The following is a 15,062-nucleotide window of genomic DNA, read 5'->3' as shown; positions in this document are numbered from 1 at the left end:
ATGACATTGTCTCTACCTGGCAACTTTTCATTTTCACATTGCAAATGGGTGTAATCAAGTGATTGATATGCGATCTCTTCATTCCTAGGAATTGAAAAATGGATTTGTGGGATCAAAACTATGGAAGAAATATAAGAATGCTGAAAATAAACAGAATTGGAATGTTAACCTTAGAAAGTCTGCAGGTATGACATGGAAGGATGAAGATAAATTTTAGTATTCTAAACAACCAAACAGGTTCACTGCTCGTGTTCTTGTCTGCAGAAGGGTTGGAATAAGAAACACTGGAATAGAAAAGTAAGTTATAATCTTAGTGCTGTCCTCGCTAACAGCTTAAGACCAAGAGGGATCATCAAGGAGTCCAACAAAGTGAGATTTGTTGACTCGTTGCAACAAGGGAGACCACCCTGCAGAAGAACCGTGGGGCATCACACCAAACAAAGGAAAAGACAAGGTTATAGGGCTTAGGGGACAGGTGGAGTCTGGGTGAAATTTAAATGAGAGCAGAGTTTTGACAGACTCGAAGCAAAGCAGGGCTGCATGTGAACTGGCACCATCAGGTATGGATTGCAAAGGGAACCAGGGTTTTGTTCACCTTGGAAACTACAAAAATGAATGTGGAAACAGTAGCCACTCAAAGAAGGGGGGGCTCTGTTATGACATTTTACAGCTACAGTGTGTCCTTGGGAGAAATAATGTTTCCTGCTAACCTTGCCATTGGATTTATCTATTTTCTCAGCCTGATGTGGAATGTTATAGAATGTAGCAGGGCAGGTTTTTATTTTCTCAGTCTGGGCTAATTTTTTCTTTCCTAGGGCTAGTTCACCAATTGGGGGCTTATATAGTTGCTATATAGTTGCTATATCTAGTTAAAGATGTGATGACAGTGGTCCCTAAAAAGGTTTCTACCTATGAAGACATATTTGCATAATTACACATAGAATTACAGATGTTCACAGAATGATTTTTTTTTTAAATAATTGTAGACCTTGACATAGGTGAAAGAACTGACTCTAAAACATGGAAAGATCTTCGTTTCTCAGAGAGTCCACTGGAAATCCCACCTTACCATGAAGAATCAGGTTCTAGACCACCTACCCGCCAGTCTCAGGTAACTTCTAAAGAAAATCTTTATGGTACTAAATACCTCCTATATTCTTAATCTTCCCATGAAATACTTTTAAGTCTGTATCCCCCAGCCTTTTCACCACGTGCCAGGCACTGTTTTAGTGCTGGGAATACTGTGTTGGACAGGAAAGTCCCCTGTACTCAGAAGCTTACATTTTATTGGGAGTGGGGCATGCAGATAATAAACATGTTAAGTCATCTATCAAAAATTTTAAAATAGTGGGCACCTGGGTGGCTCAGTCGGTTAAGTATCTGCCTTTGGCTCAGGTCATGATCCCACGGTTCTGGGATGGGACCCTGAGTTGGGCTCCCTGCTCAGCGGGAAGCCTGCTTCTCCCTCTCCTTCTTCCCCTCCCCTCCCAGCTCATGTGCATGTACGTTCGCATGCACGTGCTCTCTCTCTCTCTCTCTCAAAAAAATAAATAAATCTTTAAATAAATTAAATAAAATTCACCCACAAGTGATTCTAATGGACAGGCATAGTTGAGAATCACAGATGCTAGGATCTTGAGGCCTATAGCAAGGAGTTTGGATTTTCTTCTAATTGTAAAGGGAATCTATTTGGAAGGTAACACAGGATATCATTTGCATTTAAAATTTTTCTCTTTGGCCACAGTATGGAGATTAAGCTGTAAAGGAATAAGAGGGGAGTATCATTTAGAAGGTTTTTGCTCCAGGGGAGAGATGATGGTGGCTTGGACCAAGGTTGTAGAAGTGGTGATGGTAGCAGGCATGGGAATCCAGATATGTTTTGGAGGAAGAGACACCAGGTTTGGCTGAATGATCAGATGGATGGGATAATGGACAGGGAGGAACCAAAGTTGACTCTGGGTTCTGGCCTGGGCATCTAGAGATGGTGGTGCTATTAATTGAGATGGGGAAGATTCAGGGAGAAGCAGGTATGAAACGACTCATTAGACATCTATCTGGATGTCTTAAGTAGACTGTTGGATGTGCAAGTTCAAACTCAGGGAACAGGTCAGGGCCACAGATATATATTTAGAAATATTTAATATATAGATGGTGTTTAAAGCTTGGGTCTGAATGAGATTACTTGCTGACAGGGTACAGAAGATGAAGAGTAGATGGCACAAGACAAAATCCTTGACTTAGACGTTGAGCAGAGGAGGAAGAGCCTGAGAAGTAGGAAGAAAGCCAAAGGAAAAAAAAAAAAAAGTGGTGCCATAGAAGTCAAAAGAAGATAGAGTTTCAAGGAGAAGTGCACATCTATGTCAAATGTTACCAAGGATTCAAATTAGACAAGGACAGGGACTTGCCCATTAGATTTGGAGGTGATTTACAACCTAAATATTTAATTACTTAATTACTATATAACACAAAGATTCTCTTATCCTAGTTGCGTACTACAACTATTCGAGCACTCTGATTTTTCAGTGTTTATAAAGTCCAGTCTAGACTTTTGGCATCTAAGGGCAACCCAGGAGCCCTTGCTCTCTTCCTCCAATTCTGAGCCCTAGGTAGAGTGTACCTGGAATCACATTTTCTAGCCAACCACAACTGCTTCTTGTGTACCTGTGATCCCAAGGCTGCTCACACTTACCATCAAGTATAAAAAAGACGTGACCCTCACACATGGTTGTACATCGGAATCACCTGGGGGAACTTTAAATATATATATGCACTCCCAGCTACACCTTCCTACAATCCTTTTAGATAATCTGATCCCATAAGCCTGGGATGGAGTTCCTGAAAGATTTTGGTAATCAGCTCAGTCTGAGCATCCCTGGCCTAGAAGACCAACTATCCTTATCTCAAAGTCAGATCCTTTTCTTCATTTCCAGTGTCTAGTGCTGTAGTGTAACTCAGTGTGACCTCCTGGGTTCTTCTATGAGCCCACTGACTATATTTCCTGGAAGGTCACAAAGCCCAGGCCAGAGGACCACTGACCTAGTAAGGCCTTCCTGAAAATCTCAGTAAACAAAAGGACAACCATCCCTGCAATAGAAGATTGCCCTTCTCAGTCTTCTGGAAGAATGATTCCCTGGTTACCAAATGGACTAATGAGCACTCAACTCCTGTAAGCAGTGCTCCCCAGTGTAGCCAGTGTAGTATATAAGCATACTGGTTTTGAGATAGAAAAATATCATTTTGAAGAATGAATGGTATATGACAAAATGCAATCATAACTATTTTTGGAAAACATTCTCACATGACCATAATAATCTGTAATGTGTCTAGAAAGAGTGATTGATTTTCTTTGTGTATGAATATTTGGATTGCCTTGCCCATCTAGTTATTTAAGAGTTGTTTCAAAAGGAAAGATGGAATGAGACAATATGTAAAGATTCCAAGATTTAGAATACCCCAAAACTAGGAACATGGGGACACATTTGGGGAATTTGACTAGAAATCAGAGGACCAAGGGGACCAGAAAAGGACTGCAAAACGTTTATCTTCTACTCTTTTTATTCCTTTTGGTAAGAGATCTTTATTCCAGCTCAATCCCATCTGAAGCATACTTCAGCAAACATCAGAATTAATGATGCTGGGTATTACAACATGTCAACAACCACCAGGGAGACAAGATGTCTCTGAACTAAGCATCTGACCTGGGGGCGCCATTAGGGGCTAGGCAGCAGAGTAAATGTGTTGTAAAACCTGGGTAGAAGATAAATGACAGCTGACACAGGGCTTTAGTTTCAGGTCCTGAGTCAGGGGTTCTCTGGCAACATGGAATGCCTGAGTCAGCTCAATGGGTTAGTTATCTCTACTTAGCTCCAGTCAACTATGTACAAGAAGGCCTACAGACTCAGTGTTGCCACATCTCATGATTTTGCAAGAAAATCCAGAAACCTGCATCTTTATGTGTTATAACCTAATTTTAAATGTTAACAATTAAATCGAATTTTTAAACGCTGTGTGGACCAATATATATGGGCCAAATGAAACTCAATGGCAGGCCAGATTTGGCCAGTAGACCACCACTTTGTCCATGCCATGTTGGATCTGACACAAAAGCAACTCAAAACCTCTGACTGCTCCCCATTGCCTGAAGCATAAATTCTGGAGTCTGTAGCCCGTAGTTATTGTGGTGGACAGGGACCCTACTGGGGTCAGAGAGGCCTGGGTATGTGAGATAGTTCACATACTGTTGACATGACCTCAAGCAAGTGACTCAACCTTTCTGAGCCTCAGCATCTTCATCTCAAAAATGGGGATGATGATGATTATTTTTAGTTTCAGAGGTAGAGTTTAGTGATGCATCAGTTGCATATTACAATGCTCATTACATCAAGTGCCCTCCTTAATGCCCATCACCCAGTTACCCCATTCCCTCACCCACCTCCCTCCAAGAAAAATATTGTTAAAATGTCTATGCTATCCAGAACAATCTACACATTCAATGCAATCCGTATCAAAATACCATCAGTATTTTTCACAGAGCTGGAACAAATAATCCTAAAATTTGACTAGAACCAGAAAAGACCCCGAATAGCTAGAGGAATGTTGAAAAAGAAAACAAAAGCTGATAGCATCATAATTCCAGACTTCAAGCTCTACTACAAAGCTGTAATCATCAAGGCAATATGGTACTGGCACAAAAACAGACACATAGGTCAATGCAACAGAATAGAGAACCCAGAAGTGGACCCTCAGCTTTATGGTCAACTAATCCTTGACAAAGCTGGAAAGAATATCCAATGGAAAAAAGGCAGTGTCTTCAACAAATGGTGTTGGGAAAATTGGACAGCCACATGCAGAAGAATGAAACTGAACCATTTTCTTACACTATACACAAAGATAAACTCAAAATGAATGAAAGACCTAAATGTGAGACAGGAATCCATCAAAGTCCTAGAGGAGAACATAGGCAGCAACCTCTTTGACCTTGGCCTCAGCAACTTCTTGCTAGACATGTCTTCAAAGGCAAGGGAAACAAAAATGGGGATTATATGTGCCTCTTGGTGTGAGGCACTGAGATGGACACAATATCATTTCCCTCATATTTGTGCCAAAATGCATGCCTGAATCCAGTCATGAAGAAACATCAGACAAAACCAAATTAATGGAGATTCTACAGATTAAATGACCCATTACTCTTCAAACATGTCAAGATCATGAAAGATACAGACAGACTGAGGAACAATTCCAGGTTAAAGGAGACAAAAGAGACTTGACAACTAAGTGCACAGCGTGACACTGGACTGGATCCTAGACCAGGAAAAATAATATATAGTGTGAAGGACATCATTGGTACGAACAATGACATTTGAATAAAGATCTGGGGATTAGATCATAGTATTGTGTAGCCGTTAACTTTTCTGGTTTTGATAATTGCATTGTCATGTAAGAGGACATCCTTGTTCTTAACGTCGTGCACACTCAAGTATGTAGGGGCAGAAGGGCATTGTAACTGCTGCTCATTCTCACATGATTCAGGGAGAGAGAGAGACAGAAGGTGCACTGGGCAAAATGTTAACATGAAAACCTGATCAAGCTGGGTATGCAGGAGTTATTTGTACTCTCTTTGCAACTTTTCTGTAAGTTCAAAATTATATCTAAAGAAACTATTACAAAAAATTTTTAAATGAGGATAATATTACCCACCTCATAAGATCATTGTGAAATGTTAAGGAGGTAATGACTACGTAATACCATTTTAGCAGGTGTCAGACCCTTCCTAAGTGATAGCTCCTCCCCTCCATGTTCCTTCTCCAGCTACTCAGACGTCTAAAGCACGTCACACCCCTGAGCCCCAGGATAGGCCAAGCACTGCCCTACCACTGTGCCTTTGCAAATGGGTTTCCTCTGCTTGGGATTCCCATTGTCTTGTGTCCATTTGACAAATCTTTTTTTACTTTCCCAGGTAAAAAAGACAAATCTTTTTTTACTTTCCCCCTTTTTTTGCTTTTTTTACAGGCCCAGGTCAGGTGTTAGCATCCTGGGAAGCCTTTCTCCCCTGGAGCAAGTGAATGTGATTATTTTCTCTTCTAGGGTCCCATGGGACTCAACACAAATGCATTACTATACTGAAACCACAGTGTTTCAGTATTTTGTGTGTCCACCAGTTCAGCTCCTAAAGGGTAGGGACCGTGTAATATTTATCTTTGTCCCCCCTCCCTGTGTCAAACACAGTGCCTGGTACAAAGTGAATGCTCAAATAAAAATATATCAAATGAGTTAAATGTTTTTGGATAACAGCAGACAGTTGCTGCATATGTTCTTTTAGGTGAATCTTTGAGTTTCCTGGGGATGTAATCTTTGAGAAAAATGGAGGGCAACTTAGGTTTTTAAATTCTAAACTCTGGTCTGTCTGATGGTAAATTCAGATATCTTTTCTTGTAAACTCTGTTTTTAGTGAAATATACATATCTAATCATGATAGCACTCTAATTTTTTAATGTTGGGTCCTAGGGTAATCATTACTTATGATTCTCCCGTCATGGTTCTCAAAAGATGAGTGCTGGATATGATAAGACAATACATTAAAATGCAATTTTACTGTACATAGCTTTTACTGTGATTTTATATGTATCCTTAATTGTAGTTCCCTAGTTTTGCACACATAACTGGCCAGAAGAGTTTAACAAGCACGGAGATCATGAGAATTCAAAGAGAGACAGACTTTCTCAGGTAAGTATTACATTTTCTTTACTATTTCTTAAATCCTACTGAGACATTGTCAAAAAAATTTAAGGATGAGACATAAGAATGGTGTTTTCTCACCCAACTGTCTTTCATTAAATTTTTATAAATTTTAAAAGTATATTGATATACAATAAAACTGTACTTATTTAAAAAGTACAGTTGACCCTTATGTATATCACATCATTATGTACAATAGCGAAGACATGGAAACAACCTAAGTGTTCATCAATAGGCGAATGACTAGGGAAGATGTGGTATATTTATGCAGTGGAACATTACACAGCCATAAAAAGGATGAGATCGTGCCATTTGCTACAACATGGATAGACCTAGAGGGTATTATGCCAAGTGAAATTAGAGAAAGACAAATACCATATGAATTCACTCATATGTAGAATCTAAAAAACAACAAAAAATGAATAGACAAACAGAAGAATCAGACTTATAAATAGAACAAACTGATGGTTGCCGGAGGGGAGGGGGTTGGAGGGATGGGCAAAATGGGGGAAGGGGAGTGGGAGATATAGTCTTCCAGTTATGGAATGAATAAGTTACAGGAATAAAAGCATAGGGAATATAGCCAATGGTAATAGCATTGTACGGTGACAGATGGTAGCTATACTTGTGAGCCTAACATGTAAAGAAGTTGAATCACTATGTTATACAACTGAAACCAATGTAACATTGTGTGTCAACTATACTCAAGTAAAAAAATTTTTTAATTCATTTTGCAAAAAAAAGGTGCAATTGACATGTGCATATAACCTTGAAACTATCACTATAATTAAAATGAACAAGTCCGTCACCTCCAAAAGTTTCCTGCACTGTACCCTTTTGAAGTCCCTCCCTTGTGCTCCTCCCTATCCCAAGGCAACTATTGATCTGCTTCTCGTCACTGTAGTTTTAGTTTGCATTTGATTCCATACATAAATGGAATAATTCAGTATGTGCTCTTTTTGCCAAGCTTCTTTCATTTTCCTAGTTATTTTTTTTTAAAGATTTTATTTATTTATTTGACAGAGAGAGACACAGCAAGAGAGGGAACACAAGCAGTGGGAGTGGGAAGGGGAGAAGCAGGTTTCCTGTGGAGCAGGGAGCCCGATGCCGGGCTCGATCCCAGGACCCTGGGATCATGACCTGAGCCGAAGGCAGACACTTAACAACTGAGCCACCCCGCCGCCCCATTCCTTTTCCTAGTTATTTTGAGATTCACCCACGTTGCTGCACGTATCAGGTGTTTATTTCTTTTTATTGTTGAGTAGTATCCCGTTGTATGGATACATCACAATCTGTATATTTAGTCATCTATTGATGGACATCTGGGTTGTTTCCAGTTTTGGGCTATTACAGATAAAGCTAAGAACATTTGTATACAAGTCATGATATGCACATATAGTTTCATTTCCCTTAAGTACATATCTGGAATGAAATGCCTCGGTCATATGATAGCTGTACGTTTAACTTTTTAAGAAACTGCCAAGCTGTTTTCCAAAGGAGGTGCACCATTTTACATTCCCAGCAACAGTGTATGAGAATCCCACTTCCTCTACATCCTCACCAATGCTTTAATTTTTATGTTTGGCCATTCTTGTGAGATGGTGCTTGTGGATTTCATTTGCATTTCCCTAGTGACTAATGACTTTGAGCATCTTTAAAAGTGTTTATTTGCCATCCATATACCTTCTTTGGGAAAGTGCCTGTTCAAACGTTTTGCCCTTTTTAAAAATTGAGTACTATATCTCCTAATTATAGAGTTGTACATGTTCTCTTTTGTTAATACATGTTTTGCAAATATTTTCTCCCAGTTTTGGCTTGTTATTTGCTTAAGAAAGTTTATTTTTAAAGAGCTGAAGTTTTTATTTTTGATCAAATGCAATGTATTTATTTGTCTTATACTTAATGTTTATTTTGACATATTTAAGAAGTCTTTCCCAAACCAAAGACACATCCCACTCATAAGATTTTCTTCTATGTTTTCTTCTAGAAGTTGTAGCTCTTATATTTAGGTCTGTGATCCATATTTAATTATGGTGTGAGGTTATTCCAGCACCATTTGTTGAAAAGATTGTCCTTTTCTGATTGATTACTTTTGAGATTTTGTGGGTCTGTTTCTGGACTCTGTATTCTGATCCACTGATGTTTGTCTATATTTATTTACTACCACACTGCTTGATTGCCATACCTTTATAAGTCTTGAAACTAAGTGTTATACATTCTTCAACTTTGTTCTTCTTTTACAAAAATAGTTTGGCTCCTCTCGGTACTTTGCATTTTCAAATAAGTTTTAAAATCAGCTTCTCAACATCTACAAAATGTCTGCTAGAGTTTTGATTTGGATTGCATTTAGTTGATATATTAATTTAAGAAAAATTGATGTTATTAACAATTTTGAGTCTTTACAGTCCAGAAAAATGAGGTTATCTCATCGTTTATTTAGTTCTTCCTAATTTCTTTCAGCAGTGTTGTATAGTTTTCAGTGCTCAGGATTTACATATCTTTTGTCAAATTGATTTCTAAGTATTTCGTATTTTTTTGATGCTGTCATAAATGGTATTGCTTTTAAAATGTAAATTTCTGGTTATTCATTGCTGGAATATAAAATTGATTTTGTGTAGTGTTCTTATATCCTAGAACCTTACTAAACTCACATATTCTTTTAGCTTTTTTGGTAGGGTCCATAGAATTATCTATATAGGTGGTCAGGACACCTGTGAATATTTTTTTATTTTTTTTAAAGTTTATTTATTCCATCTCTACACCCAATGTGGGGCTCAAACTCACAACCCTGAGATCAAGAGTCGCATGCTCTTCTGATGGAAGCAGCCAGGCCCCCCTCACCTGCAAATAAAGGCAATTATTTTACTTCTTCATTTTCTACATGGATCCTTCCTTCCTTCCTTTCTTCTTTCCTTCCTTCCTTCCTTCCTTTCTTCCACTATAAACTAATTTATTTAAAAGTTACAAAAAAGCACAACAAAATAGAGATTATCCTTAGAATTATTAATGCTTTGTTAAAGATCAGGTATGATTAGAGGGTAAGAAATGGTATTGGGTGGGGCGTGCACCTGCCTTAGTTACAGTGCAGTTGATTACATGTTAATTCAACCGTTACATCCTGGGAGATAGTAGTTGGGGGATCAGTAATTTATCTACAGGGAACTCCTACACAAATTAGATCCATCCAGACCTCCCCAGTGCCATCCTTCTCTACTCCTCAGGACCCTAAAGCCACCTGGATGGCAATATTCCCTATTCATATATTCTTTCCTCCCCTGAGGTGCTGCGCAAGCCGAAAACAGTCTGATCTCTATAGCTGGAACATATATACAGATCCCTTTTCTTTGTTCTTTTTTTTCCTTGACTTGTTGCCTTGGCCAGAACTTCCAGTAAATTTAGAATAGAAGTGATGAGAGTGGACATTCTTGCCTTATTCCTGAACTTAGGGAGAAAACATTCCATTTCTTAACATTAAATATGATATTGGCTGTAGATTTTTTTTGTTGACCTTTCAGATTGAGGAAATTTTCTCCTAGTCCTAGCTTGCTGAGAGTTTTTTTTTTTAAAGATTTTATTTATTTATCTGAGATAGAGAGACGAGCGGGGGGGCAGAGGGAGAGGGAGAAGCAGGCTCCCTACTGAGTAGGGAGCCAGATGCGGGGCTGGATCCCAGGATTCTGGGATCATGACCTGAGTCGAAGGCAGACGCTTAACTGACTGAGCCACACAGGCACCCCTGATTTTCAAGTTTTATTTTTTTAAATATTTTATTTATTTATTTGACAGAGAGAGAGGGAGCACATAAGTAGGCAGAGCAGCAGGCAGAGGGAGAGGGAGAAGAGGAAGCAGGCTCCCCACTGAGAAGGGAGCTCAATGTGGGGCTCAATCCCAGGACCCCGGGATCATGACCTGAGCCGAAGGCAGACGCTTAACGGACTGAGCCACCCAGGTGCCCTGATTTTCAAGTTTTAAATCAGCCATGCATTTCTGAGATAAACCTCACTTGAAGTATTATCTATTTTATGTAATATATAATTTGATTTGCTAAAATATAAAGAACTTTTTGCATATATGTACATGAGGGATATTGGTCTGTAGTTTTCATGCCTTACAATGTCTTTCTCTGATTTTAGTATCAAGGTAATTCTAGGTTCACAAAATGAGTTGGGAAGTATTCTCTCTCCTTTAATTTTCTGAGTTTGTTTAGAATTGGTATTATTGGGTGGTGGGAGGGTTGGGGTGGCTGGGTGATGGACATTGGGGAGGGTATGTGCTATGGTGAGCGCTGTGAATTGTGTAAGACTGTTGAATCACAGACCTGTACCCCTGAAACAAATAATACATTATATGTGAATAAAAAAGAAAAGAATTGGTATTATCTCTTCCTTAGGTGTTTGGTCGGGTACACCAGTGAAGGCACTGGGGTCCAGAGTTTTAAGGAAGACTTTAAACTACATATTAAGTTTGTTTAATAAATATAAGTCTGTTTAAGTTTATCTGTTTCTTTTTTAGCGAACCGTTAGTTTCATTTGCTCTTCTTTTTCTTTTTTTAAGATTTATTTATTTGTTAGAGACAGAGAAAGAGAGCAGGAGCAGGGGGCAGAGGGAGACTGAATGGAAAGCAGACTCTGCACTGAGTTTGGAGCTGGACGTGGGGCTGGATCTCATGACCCATATGAGATCAGGACCTGAGCTGAAACCAAGAGCTGTTTGCTCAACCAACTGCGCCATCCAGGCGCCTCTGCTCTTCTTTTTCTAATTTCTTTAGTATGTGGAAGATGAACTCATTCATTTGAAGGCTTTCTTCTTTCTAATATAGGCATTTAGAATTCTGCATTTCCCCCTGAGTACTGCGTTAGCCCCTAATATTAGTATATTGTGTTTTCATTTCATTTTTATTTTTAATTTTTTTAAGTAGACCCCATGCCCAGTGTGGGGCTTGAACTCATGACTCTGAGATCAAGAGCCACATGCTCTACTGACTGAGCTAGGCGCCCCTGTTGTGTTTTCATTTTAATTCAGTGTAAACTTTCTAACTATCCTTGTTTCTTTTTTGACCCATGGGTTATTTGAAAGTATTTTATTAAATTTCCAAATATTTGGGGATTTTCCTTATATCCTCTGGTACTTATTTCAAATTTAATTCCTTTTTTGATCAGAGAACATATATTGTATGATTTGATTGGTGAATGTTCCATGTACACTTGAAAAGAATGTACATTTTGCTAGAGTGAGTATTCTGTAACTGTCAATTAGGTTAAGTTGGTTGATGATATTATTTAACTCTTCTCTATCTTTACTGATTTTTCTGTCTATTGCTTAATCAGAGATTGAGAAATCTGTGGCTATAATTATGAATTTGTCTACTTATCCTTGCTTTCTATTGGATTTTGCTTCATGTACTTTTAAGCTCTATTATTGTGTGTAAACCTTTTGGATTCTTAATGTCCTCTTGCTGAGTTGACCCCTTTATCATAATGAATAACCTTCTTTAACCCTGGTGATACTCTTTGCTCAGAAATCTATTTTGTCTGAAAAAAAAAAAAAAGAAACCTATTTTGTCTGATATTAACACAGCCACCCCTGCTTTCTTCTGCTTAGTGTTTGCATGGTCTAACTGTTTTCATCCTTTTACTTTTTTTTTTTTATCTTTATTTATTTATTTATTTATTTTTAAAGATTTTATTTATTTATTCATGAGAGACAGAGAGAGAGAGAGAGAGAGAGAGGCAGAGGGAGAAGCAGACTCCCAAGGAGCAGGGAGCCCGATGTGGGACTCGATCCCAGGACCCTGAGATCATGACCTGAGCCGAAGGCAGACGCTTAACCATCTGAGCCACCCAGGCGCCCCATCCTTTTACTTTTAACCTATCTGTTTTTCTTTAAGTTTTTTTAAAGCAACATCTAGTTAGGTCTTGCTTTTTAAAAAACCTGACAATTTCTACATTTTAGTTGGGGTGTTAAGAGTATATTCTGATTATTGATATGTTTGAATTTAAATCAGCCATCATGCTATTTGTTTTCTGTTCATCTTATCTGTTCTTTGTTGCCTTTTCTTTTTTTCTGCCATCTTTTTGGATTAGTTGGGTATGTTTCACGATTCCATTTTGCTTTATATGCTTTGTTAGCTTATTAGCTAGAACTTTGTTCTTAGTGGTTGCTTTAGGGTTTCTAATACGTATTTTTAACTCATCACAGCCCATCCTCAAGCAGGATTAGGCCACTTTGTACACAGCATAGGAACCTCATGATCCCGTACTTCCGGGCACTGAGTAACAACAGCCTTTGTGCTACTGTGGTCACTCATTTCACTTCTGCGAATATTATGAACCCCATAATACATTGTTACATTTATACATATTATACGTATACATCCTTACATTATTACTTTTATTTTATATCGATTATTTTTGAGGCCCTTTACACTTTTATTGTGGTAAAATATACGTAAATAAAATCTACCACTTTAATGATTTTTAAGTGTACAATTCACTGGCATTAAGTACATTCACAATGTTGTGCAGCCATCACCACCATCCATTTCCAGAACTTTTTTGTCATTCCAAACAGAACTCAGTTCCCATTAAGCAATAACTCCTTCACCTAATCCTTCCAGCCCCTAGTAACCTCTGTTCTCCTTTCTGTTTTTATGAATTTGCCTATTCTAGTTACCTTATGTAAGTAGAATCAGACAATATTTGTCCTTTTGTGTCTGACTTACTTCACTGAGCATATTTTCGAAGTTCTCACGTTGTAGTCTGTATCAGAATTGCATTCCGTATTAAAGATGAAAAATACCCCATTATGTATACACCACAATTTGTTTATCTGCTCATCTGTTCATGGACACTTGAGTTGTTACCACATTTGACTATTGTGAATAATGCTGCTGTGAACATTGGTGTCCAAGTATCTGAGTCCCTGATTTCAGTTCTTTTGGGTATTTACCTAGGACTGGAATTTCGATTTTATGATAATTCTTTGTCCAACTTTTTCAGGAACTGCTAAACTGTTTTCCACAGCAGCTGCATCATTTTACCTTCCACCAGAAATGCACAAGGGTGTCAGTTTCTCCACCAATACTTGTTATTTTCTGTTTTTCTAATAGTCATCCTAATAGATATAAAGTGAAATTTCATTGTGGTTTTGATTTGCATTTTCCTAATGACAAGTGACGTTGAGCATTTTTTTCATGTGTTTCTTGACCATTTGTATATCTTCTTTGGTCAAGACGTGGTCCTCCTGCAGGCAAGACCTGTCACAGACTGAGCTCAGAGGTCAGGTAGGAAGTCAGAAAATTGCAGTTAAGGTAGACTTTACTGGAATTCTCGGGGATCACCCTCACGCACGCCAAATCCAGTGTCATAGGATGAGTCAGAAGTGGGATCAAGGCTGCTGATAAACTTCTGCCAAATGTTGGAAAATAAGGTAAGCCAGGCCAGGTGAAGGACCAGTGGGTCCAGGCGGAAGACCACTTTGTAATAAAATGACTGGAGAAGCATCCCCTGTCTTGAACTTGTTCCATAGCCTTTGAGAGTGGTCTGCTCTTTGTTTTGTTTTTTATTTTCTAAAATGTTTGCACACTTGGAGATTTTCATCTGACTTCTTAATGTGAACCCATCAGAACATGGCCAATCAGGAACCTATTTTGTTGTAGGTGTGCCCACTGCCTGGCCCCCCGCCCGTCTGACCCCTTTGCTCGCTTCTGTCAAGAATGTGGCTCTCCTGTCCCACCCATATTTGGCTGTCGTCTCCCACCCCCAGAAGGAGCTCAGGTGAGCAGCAGAATCTTTAAAAACTTCTTTCATTGGTTTATCTGATCTTTAGTAGAGCAGTAGCATAGTACCTGGCACTCATGATCCACAAACATAAATAGTGTTGAAAAAATTACTGGCAGTCTAATCTCTTATTGCCCAGTCTCTTACTTAAAAATGGAAAACCTTGTTTGTGATGCCATTTCTTTTGGTGGCCTTACAGAAGCACAGGCTCAGAAGAATACTGAAATCTTATTGTATTGTTTTTTTTTTTTTAAAGATTTTATTTATTTATTTGATAGAGGGAGAGAGAGAGAGAGCACGCGCGCACAAGCAGGGAGAGTGGCAGGCAGAGGGAGAGAGAGAAGCAGGCTCCCCGTGGAGCAGGGAACCTGATGTGGGACTCGAACCCAGGACCCTAGGTTCATGACCTGAGCCGAAGGCAGACGCTTAACCAACTGAGCCACCCAGGTGCCCTGAAATCTTACTGTTTCAGTGATATGTGCATAGATAAATATATATTTCCTACTCAGATGATACTCAGTTTATAACCTGGGTACAGTAATATTTCTA

The 15,062-nt window shown here is 38.8% G+C and overlaps 1 protein-coding gene across 4 annotated transcripts in view; it reads left to right on the top strand.

The window, feature by feature from the left end:
* The window catches only part of DZANK1 (double zinc ribbon and ankyrin repeat domains 1), a 60,837-nt gene that overhangs the window by 16,088 nt on the left and 29,687 nt on the right, over nucleotides 1–15,062 (top strand). For all 4 annotated transcript variants that reach the window (XM_032419280.1, XM_032419283.1, XM_032419279.1 and 1 more), the window contains exons 6-9: nucleotides 89–185; nucleotides 987–1,111; nucleotides 6,638–6,723; nucleotides 14,393–14,510. In XM_032419280.1, the coding sequence (XP_032275171.1) occupies nucleotides 89–185; nucleotides 987–1,111; nucleotides 6,638–6,723; nucleotides 14,393–14,510 (426 nt within the window). The remainder of the gene's footprint in view (nucleotides 1–88; nucleotides 186–986; nucleotides 1,112–6,637; nucleotides 6,724–14,392; nucleotides 14,511–15,062) is intronic.

This window comes from Phoca vitulina, unplaced genomic scaffold (genome assembly GCF_004348235.1).
Source record: "Phoca vitulina isolate PV1807 unplaced genomic scaffold, GSC_HSeal_1.0 scaffold22, whole genome shotgun sequence".
Lineage (NCBI taxonomy): Eukaryota > Metazoa > Chordata > Mammalia > Carnivora > Phocidae > Phoca > Phoca vitulina.
This window is presented reverse-complemented; position numbering and strand designations above follow the sequence as displayed.